At 33.5% G+C, this 10000-nt stretch overlaps 1 protein-coding gene across 1 annotated transcript in view; it reads left to right on the top strand.

The window, feature by feature from the left end:
• Positions 1-7725, top strand: part of LOC113821859 (calcyclin-binding protein) — a 16197-nt gene extending 8472 nt beyond the window's left edge. Inside the window, exons 3-7 of the mRNA XM_027374388.2 lie at positions 2731-2830; positions 3125-3221; positions 4276-4385; positions 4598-4773; positions 6868-7725. Coding sequence (XP_027230189.1) covers positions 2731-2830; positions 3125-3221; positions 4276-4385; positions 4598-4773; positions 6868-6948 — 564 coding nt within the window. The 3' untranslated portion in view covers positions 6949-7725. The remainder of the gene's footprint in view (positions 1-2730; positions 2831-3124; positions 3222-4275; positions 4386-4597; positions 4774-6867) is intronic.
• Positions 7726-10000: the final 2275 nt, after the last annotated feature.

The following is a 10000-nucleotide window of genomic DNA, read 5'->3' as shown; positions in this document are numbered from 1 at the left end:
ACGAAAGAATCCCCATTGCAGAAATTGAATAATCAAGACTTTTTTGTGGAACATAACATTCTATTTAACAATAACATATGATTGATTTATTAAGATGTTTCATTCCTGATAGTTCTACTTTCAAAAATAATATTGAAAAATAATCAAGATCACAAATAAACAAAATGAAAGTTTTTTAAAAAGTTTGAACTAAAAAAGAAATTAAGAGAAAATCAGTTTTCCATTATGATACATTTGACAATAGACTTTGGTACTATGGCACTGTGGTATGGTTTTATAACAGAGAAACAAAGAAAGTATAAAGCAGACTATTAAACTTGATTAACATCTATTGAGGAAGACTCACCACAGGAACAACAGGGGAGAGACAATTTGATTTCTTCCTGCAAAATGTTGGCACTAATAATATACCAATAGAAAACTTTATTAGTTTTGTTTCTGTTGGTGCAAGCAATATCACTGATATTTAGTATTGTCTTGAGAGTCAACTTGATGCAAAAATGCCAGGCATTACTGCCCTCAAATGCATCTGCCATTCTGCTCACTTAGGCTTATTACAGGCTATGAAATTTATTCCTTGCAAAATTTAAAACCTGGTTTAGAATACATAAAGCCATTTCTCACACAGTGCCAAAAGAATACACTATTTCGAAGAACTTCCAGAATTTTGTACTGTCAGACTATACAAAATCCAAGGAGGTTGTCATACCATGCTGCTGTCACAAGGCTGTTGGAACAGTCGCGACCTCTTAAACTGTACTTTATGAACAGATTACGCAACCATCTCCATTTTAGAAACACTAAATGTTCCTTCCATGCTACTACTTATTTTCAAAGGTGAACTTTGCCAAAACTAAAATTAGAAATACATTTTCACCATCTCCATAGGCATACACAGAAAGTTGCGAGAGGATGTTTTAGATTTCAGCCCAGCTTAGAAGTAATCAGACATGTAAAGAGCCAGTATGTTTAACCAGACCTTACTGAATCTCATGTACATATTGTTAATTTTGTGTTACTGTTGCATACTTTGGCATGATATAATATAATTGTATGGTGTGTGTTTGTTTCTGTATTATTCACATGATTCCTATTAAAACTTCTATTTTATTTCATTCTCAACATTCATGGTCTTTATTTAAATAATTTAAGAAAATGGCTGTGAAAACTAATAACAGCATGCTAGATGGTAACACTAGTGTGCAAGTGGGTGGTATGTGTATTACATACATACATCAGTGATTTGTCAGTATTTGAACACAATTCACTTTGCCTCTCCCCGACACCAACAGGAAATAGTGTTATATGTTGCTGTTGCACAAACCTATCATTAGGGAGATCAAATATGCCTAACTATTTTCTTTGGTGTCTTCTTTTCTAAGGCTGTACATAAAGTGTGGAACAACAACACTAGCACACACTAAAGCCCATACGTAGGATATTATGTCAAGAAAAAATTAAAGTAAATTGAAAAAATAAATATTGATTAAAATTGAGTTTGATTTTTCATGCAGTAAATTATTAAGCTAAAGAAATAGATAAGTTAATAAATATACGTAAAATTTGTGCTAATTTTCACAATATACTGTATCTATATCTTTTCAGTTTTGCATCAAAATAAACTATATTTGGTTTCATTTTATTCCTCAGTTAATTGTCTAGTGCACTGTCTTTCGTGTTTCTTTTATTTTTGTTATCTTTGTAAGAGTGACAAGTAAGAGTTTTTTTCTTTCTTTCCCTTCTTTCCCTGCTTTTTCTTCTTTTCTCCCTTCCTTCCTTCCTGCCATCCTTGCTGCTTTCCTTCAATGGAAGAGATGCTCTCAATATATGTTTTATCTGTTCAGTATCAGATGATGATAGACTTATTTAAAAGATTACTTAAGATTATTTCCCTAATCAAAATGCACTCTAAAACTTTTTTAGCAATATTTGATAAGGTTAAAGTTGTTGTTGTTTTTGTTGCATGTGTCTGATTTATTACCTTGCATATTTTCATCTGTTTAAGTGTTTTTTCTTTCTCTCTTTCTTTTTCCAGTATGTACAGTTTATATAATTCGGAATATAGGCAGAAAGTTAATGTTGTATCTTTACCTTTTCCTACTTTTCTTATTATTTTTATATTTTCAGCCAGAGATTGTGTTGTTATAAGGATTTGGCGAGCAGTGTGAATGTAAAAGGCACTTTCAAGTGTTTTGTCTCCTCCTCTTCTACCCAGTTGTCTTCTTCCTCTCCTCCATCTTGCCTTCTATATCTTCTCATTCTCCTCCTCCTCCTCCTCCACCCTGCTGTCTTCTCCTCCTCCTCCTCCTCCACCCAGCCGTCTTCACCACCTCTTCTTCCTCCTGCTCCACCCCCTCCCCCTCCCCCTCTTCCTCCCCCTCCCTTCTACTTCTCCTCCTCCACCTACCTTCTACTTCTCCTCCTCCTCATACCTTCTACTTCTGCTCCTACTCCACCTTCCCTTTTTCTTCTCATTTTCCTCCTCCACACTGCCTTCTCATTCTCCTACTCTGCTTTGCTGCCTTCTCATTCTCCTCCTCCGCCTTTGCCACCTCCTTCTGCTCTGTCCTGCCTGCTCATTCTTTTTCTTCTTTGAAAGATTACAGGGTTGCATGCAATTATTTATTGAACCTAAACTTTTACTTCTTTCTTATTATTCCTACTTGTTTTTTGACAAGTTATCATCATCATCATCTGCTTCTTTAGCCAATAGTTTTCCTGTATTCACAGTTGAAGAATCTCGAGGATTCCGGAGATAACAAATCAGAGACCCCAAAAGCCAAGACAAATTTCACGCCAAAGATCTACACTGTCAACATCAGGAATTATTGTAAGTATTACTTTTATATTGTTTTATTTTCAATTTTATCATAATGATCAATAAGTCAGTGATAATCGACAAATTATCAAGAAAATAGCCAGCACAAGATATTTGATACAATGTAATTATGATTATCATCAATGCATAATGACAGTTATTTGTTATTTTTACTTAATATTCATGCTATTACCACTGTTGAGGCTGCTAATATTGCTGTTATCCTGAATATTATTGTTCTGCTCTTTATCTTGTTATTAAAGTATTATTGAAATGTAATGGGTATAATATTTTCTTTACATACAGCATGGGATCAGTCGGATAAGTTTATGAAGTTATATATAACTCTGAAAAATGTCCAGACATTGGAAAAGGACAAAATATCTGTCAAATTTGATGAGAGGTAAGCAGCATTTCTTCTTTTATGCAGATTTTGAACAGAGCTTTATTTGATAAATGTTTGAGTTATAATAGCAATGAATAATTCCACAGAGTAAAATTTATATTAAATTTTATTTTGAAGAGTTGATGGTATCATTTGTAGTTCTCTTTTGATGATTTTGTTTATTTGAGAATGTATGTGATGTTCCTGTATTGCATCTGTCTCTGATCGAAGGGAATATGGAAATCCAAAGTGCTAGAACAGGTGAACCTCATCAAATTGAAAAAATCATAAGCTAAAAATACATTTATTACATTTAACCAACTAAGAAGTATCGTGAATTATCCTAACATTCCTTAAATATACTTGAGAATGCTTTTATCATGCTACAATTGTACTTGCCTACCTTGCATTGTATCATGAGAGAGAGTATGTCACTTGCTCGGTAAAAGATCAAAATTCATAATATGGAGTACAGCGGTGTCTATTAATGCATATTATTTGTGCTTTTCTCTACAGTTAAAAAGATACATCACCAATCTTAAACTAAGGACCATCAAGTCTACAGAACAAATAGAAATACAAGACTCTATAGTTAAAGCAGTTTTAAAATTTTAAAGTTTGGCCACAATTTACCAAATACCAAGCTAATTGCACTTAGTTGTCCAGATTATAGATTTTCATTTTAAAAAGATATTGCTTTGCCTGATGAAATGGAAATTTTCAAGTAGTAGTACATTGTATATTTCATGCTGCAATAAATGGGACCTTTTTTTAACATATACAGCTGATACATTTACATCTAAGGCATTGACTTTTTATTGTATGTATTAATGACATATTAGACCCTCCTGTGTTTGTTCACTTGGATAAAACTAATGCTTTTTTAATGTGATGAATCAGAATATATTTTTAATCAGTGGTTTTGGTTAAATTTTTCGTAATTCTCCAAAGACTTTTCAAAACTTATATTTTCTGCCATGGGTTGTACAAAAGCCCTCACATGCAGACCATATTTTGCTGTTACATTACACTGATCAACAACTCATAGTGACTGTAATTGCAATCATTCCAGGAGCGTTATCTTACATGTCAGTGAACTAGACAGCAAGAATCACCAGCTCAGTATTCTAAAATTGGCGGAGAACATTAATCCAGATGCCAGCTACCACAAAGTCAAAACAGGTATGTGAGTACTTTAGAAAAATAAGGGTTATGATTAATATTCTGACATGTTTAAACCCCCTAGCCATTAAATTTAATTATGTGTTAATCAAGAGTATATTATATTGCCATAAGCTTTTAATATGAGACGATATTTGCTACCAATTTTTCCTCTTAGTCCTGATAGAGAAACAGATACATTAATCCCAACTTCCATCCATTTTTGCTATTAGATATGGTGGTCCTTTTCCTGGCTAAGCAGAAGCAAATAAAGTGGGAAGGAGTAACAGAAGTGGAGGCTCGTTCTGCCGAGGCACGTAAGCCCAAGCTTGATAGTAATGACCCCAATGCTGGAATCATGGACCTCATGAAGCAGATGTATGTGGATGGCGATGACAAAATGAAGCAGGTATGATCCCCTTTTTTCTTTTTTTCTTTTTTCTTTGTTTTCCTTTTTCCTTCTGTTCTTTTTCTTTCCATTTTTTCTTTTCCTTTTTTTCTTTCTTTCTTCTTTTTTTTTTTCTTTTCTTCTTTTTCTTTTCTTTTCTTCTTTTTCTTTTTTTCTTTTCTTTTCTTCTTTTTCTTCTTTTTTTCTTTTCTTTTCTTGTCTTTTCTTCTTCTTTTCTTTTACACCCTATCTTCCTTTGCTTTTTTCCCTATTTCTTTTCATTTGTTCACTCACTTGGTCTCGCCCTGTCCCTTCTGAGTTTCATTTTTCTCTCTGCACTTCTTCATGCTCATTAATTCTTAGTTGTGAGAGTCCTTTTCAGTAGTCAGATTAATTAGCTGATCTAAATGCATTTGTTTGTTCGAGAATAACAAAGAGTAATGAATTATTCTAGATATGAAAGGGAAGGAGAAGGAGATGCTTTACATTTAGAGTTTGGTGTTATTCCACTTTTGTCTTTTTTCTCTCTCTCTTTTTCTTTTCTTTCATTCTTTTTTTTGTCCCCTTTTCATTCTGTCACTTCATAATGCGCTCGGCTGGTCCTTTGCTTCGTATTCTTTTTATTTTCTGAATTTTGTTTTCCTGTTTAGGTATTACAGCATATAAATAATTTGTAGACAAGGGAAGGTATGAAAATGATTGATGCTTGTTGTAGCAAAAGTTACGTAGAAGAAGAATCTCTCTTTAGTCATTAACAATGTATGTATGATTTTTAGAAAAAAGGGAAAATATTCAGAAGTATGAATAGAGAAAAAATATATTTTTTCATAACTCAGGGTACATTTATATTACAGTACATATTCATTATCAAAGTAGTTTTTCATTATATTTTCATATTTCAATATGACATTTTTTATGTATATTTATATTTCCATGTACAGCTACGCAGAATAATATTGTTAGAAAATCATGCTAAACATTCTGAGACAAGCAACGATACTTTTTGAAATGTAGTCATTGATGCTAGGAAGCTGTTGATACCACTGGTTTTCCAACTACTTATGGGTATGTGTTGCTTATCTGAATATTGCAAAACATATTCCATCCCTTATGGGAATAAAAGCTTCATCTCACAACAAATCCATATGCATTCCAGAATGACTTTTCTAGACATGAATTAGAACAAGACAAATTCGAAATCCAAAATACCAACACAACAGTTAAATAAGGTTCTGTTTGATATTGAATGTTTTGACACACCTCCTTACGATAGTTTTCTGTATAGCTGTACATTCATAATTACATTCGCTAAGTAGGTTATGTTTTTGGTTGCGTTAGTTAGCTAGTTATTTTGATGGTTGGTTTGTGGGTTAACCCAATGCCAACGGGTGAAAATGTTTGGCAAGTGGACGTAAGAACGGGATTGTTGGCACACATCGGCTGTTTCCCCTGTTTGCGCCCGGTTCAATTGGTAGTTTGCGAGCAACATTTGGCACCTAAAAGCTTTTATTTTGCTATAATTTATAAAAATATTATAATTTTGAAGGTTTACCTTCATTATAGGTGCCATTGCCTAAAATCTTTACCATATAAATGAAGCCTCTACTATTGGAGAAAAGCAAACTCCGTCCTGCAAGCCAGTGGCGCAGGATGGGCATGATACAATGCCATCTGTGTTTCAGTCCACAACAGCCATGGCATGTACATACATGCCACCCATTGGCTAGGAGTTAATAGGATGACTTCAAAAGTTATGAACAGAATTTCATGAAATTTTTACCAGATGTGTGTCTTAACCCACTAACGCCGGTATATTTTGATGTAATTCTTCGTGTGAATATTTTATTGCATCAGTGACTCTCTTGCCTTGGCGGAGATATGTGCCCTCAGAGTGCTTCTAGTTCAAGATGTAACTGTCCATGAATCTGAAGAAGTTTTTACTAAACAAGCTGTAAATAAAACCACATTGGGAAGACCAAAATAGAAAAAAAAAAACATAGATATGCAGAAGGCATCCTGTGGAAAAGACCAGCATATCTGTGTGTTTTCTTACCCATCATGTTACCATTTTATTAATGATTTGCCTTACCATTCACTCATCTCCCTCACCTACAGATGTTGAACAAGACTTGGTATGAGAGCCAGCAGAAGAGGATGAGTGGGGAAGATGCGGCGATGCCAGACCTTAACCTCTAAAAAAAGACCGACACCAGCCTTCCTTGAAGGAATAGCAGCAAGGCATTCCACCTAGTAGAGTGAGAAAGCCAACTGGTTGACATGGTTTTGTGGTTTGTTTAGCGTCACCATGACTTTCACTCAGATGTTTTGTTCGTTGCTTGGTTTGTCTGCCTCATGAAGTTGGGGCAAAGAGATTTGTGCTGTGTGAAAGAATTGGGTTCCCCCTCCCCCCTTTTTTTAATGATTGATTATTTTTCTATTACAGTTGTTATTGTTATGGAGAGGGATTTAGAGGAAATTGCTGTCTTTTATCAACTTATTTTTATTGAAAATGCTTTGTAGATCAGTGATTAGCATTCAGTAGCATTTGCTTTTAGATTTTATTATTGTTAATATGATAAAGGTTTTGTTTTCCTGTTTAAAATTTTATCTTCGTTGTTTTTCTCTCTCCATTGATAAAATTAAATTACATACAAATTATTCAGGGACCTGTGAATGAATAGAAAATGTCTGTAAACTGTATGAAATACAATGTACTGTAATAATCCACATGTTTCATTAGTTTCTTACTGAGGATGTGTCACAAAAATATATTAAAGTTATCAGCATTAGATGTTTTCACTTTGCAGGGAGCAGAAAATATGAATACTGGCCTGATGTCAGATTTTAGTTTTTGAAGGTATCCATAACCATATGATATATGTGTATATATTGCTATGACTGGAACTCCTTTTGCATCATTCAATTTTCTTTATATATTTTTTCCATACACTGTTTAATGAAGTACAAGGATTAGTAGATAGTTTTATTTTTAATATCCTAAAATATGGCAGTCAGAGAATACTCTGTGGTGCTAATAGAAGGGAAGCTTCCTTTCTACTTCTCGGATTTTCATCATATGGAATTGTTGATCTTTTTAACCTTTTCCCCATGTTAGGGTAAAAGGCTGCACCTCTACCCACACAATTCTTTCTTTCTGATAGGTAGATATTGGTCACAGTCCAGTATCAGTTCCTCACTAGTAGCCCAGCATCTTACACAAGATGATATTGATTTGTTAAATCATTGTTTTACCCATTGGTATCCCAACACAAACTTTTAACACAAAGCACTCTCATTTAATACTCTAGTAAACAAAGACAAATGGTACTACATGAATTCTACGAAAGTATATCATATTATGGGATAGTAATGCACAGAGACAATCTGTATCACTCCTCAGTTTATAGATTGAACAAAGGGGGAAAGAATTTTAATTTTTAATGTAAAAAATGAAAATTTGTAATAAAAGTCTTCTTTTCTTATGTTTCTCCACATAGCAAACTAAATGATAAATTTAATATAATCATCAAGCTGATGAATTGTTTCTAGATATGGATATATGATATGATAAGGAACATGTTATAATGTCACCTCCAGTGCAAAAGTACGGTCAAGCATACTTTTCAGAAATTTATTTCAACATATTCCTGTGATTTTTCCATCTCAACTGGTTTCATATGCTGAAAACTACATTAATGATCTCAGAAACTGCCATACAAGAAAACAAATAGTAAACTTTGGTAGCATGAGACCCGGATATTTGTCATCTAAAAAATTTAAGGAGAAATAAGAGAATCAATATTTTCTGTTTCTCCTGAAATGGAGAGCTTATTCCTAAAATACTTGTTTAATCTCTGACGTAACCCACTGCTGGCAGGAAAATGTAGTGTTCACTATAGTATTATTTTGCGAAATGTCTACACATAAATAGTTACACAAGTGCTGAACCACCAAGCATTCAAATAGTCAACCTCTTGATTTCACTTTCTCTTTGAGTTTTCCAATATTATTATTATTCATTAAGTTATTGACTTTACCAAATATCAGTATGATATAAAAGAAAATACTTTTTAAAAATCAAGGTAAAGGGCAAACAGAGGAGACAGGTTCATTGATGACAAGTACTTGATAAGCACTATTCTCTTTGTAAAAGTTAAAAAGAGGGTTGGCAGTAAATCTAGAAAATAGCCCTTATAGGAATCACAAAGACCATTTAGTTTGCTACCTGTACTTGGTTCTTTTTATTGAGATGCAAGAGTATTTTACAGGTACATGATGATATCCATTTCACAAACAATCTCAGAAGTGCATCTTCATCTCATTGAAAAATAGTATAAATAGGCTTAATGTCACATTTATCAATAAAGGTTATGTTTTGAAGATCTACAATGACGATCTTTTTCTTTGTGATAATGTAGAAGTGCACATGTAAAACAAACAAGATACGTTTTGACTTGTATAAATACAGATGATTTTAATTTGTTTTTTGTGTATATTGGAAAAAACAAGTATAAATCCTGAAAATGCATGTATGTTAAAAAGATGTATTTTTAAAGTCTAACAATAATTAGTGTTAGAACAAAATTCTCAAATTATAAAATGTTATAACTTCTGCTGTTAATGCAGAACAAGTGGGTATTGTCCTATTCATCAAAAAACTGATAAAACTTTTTTTATTTATTTATTTTTTTTTTTTATTTTATTTTTTTTTTTTCTTTTCTTTTCTTTTCTCTTTCTTCCCTCTCTACCCTTGTTGTCACTGGGGCTTAAGAGAAGGTGACTGAGGCCCAATAATGGGGAACACCCCTACCTTAGTCCTCAGCCCTAGACTCAACTAATTTTACATGGTCTTTTCTTCTTCTCTTTTCCATTTCCTTCTCTTCTCCAACCCCTTCTATCAACTTTCTAAGGTATAAAAGTCGTGATGAAAAGAATGAAAGACTGTGCCAGTCATGAATTGCCTTGGGGAGCCATATGACATCTAACATATTTTGACGTAATCATTAACTAATTTTTAACCTCTTCATCACAATACTTTATCATAGTCTTGCATGACCTTCCCTTACCTGGTGCTTTGCCCCAAGCCTCACCCTATTGCTAAATCTTGAATTCGCTAAGAACCTTAGATGTTGATGCAGCAGAAATTTTTCAACAAATGAATAAATAAATATTCCCCTGTTCAGTTGTCTAACCCTTACCCCTCGAGGGGACCCTGAGGGATGGACCATTTCTCTCCCCAATATACTCT

Source organism: Penaeus vannamei, chromosome 5 (assembly GCF_042767895.1).
Source record: "Penaeus vannamei isolate JL-2024 chromosome 5, ASM4276789v1, whole genome shotgun sequence".
Classification (NCBI taxonomy): Eukaryota; Metazoa; Arthropoda; class Malacostraca; order Decapoda; family Penaeidae; genus Penaeus; species Penaeus vannamei.
Note: the sequence above shows the minus strand (reverse complement) of the source record. Positions and strands in the feature narration are given on the sequence as shown.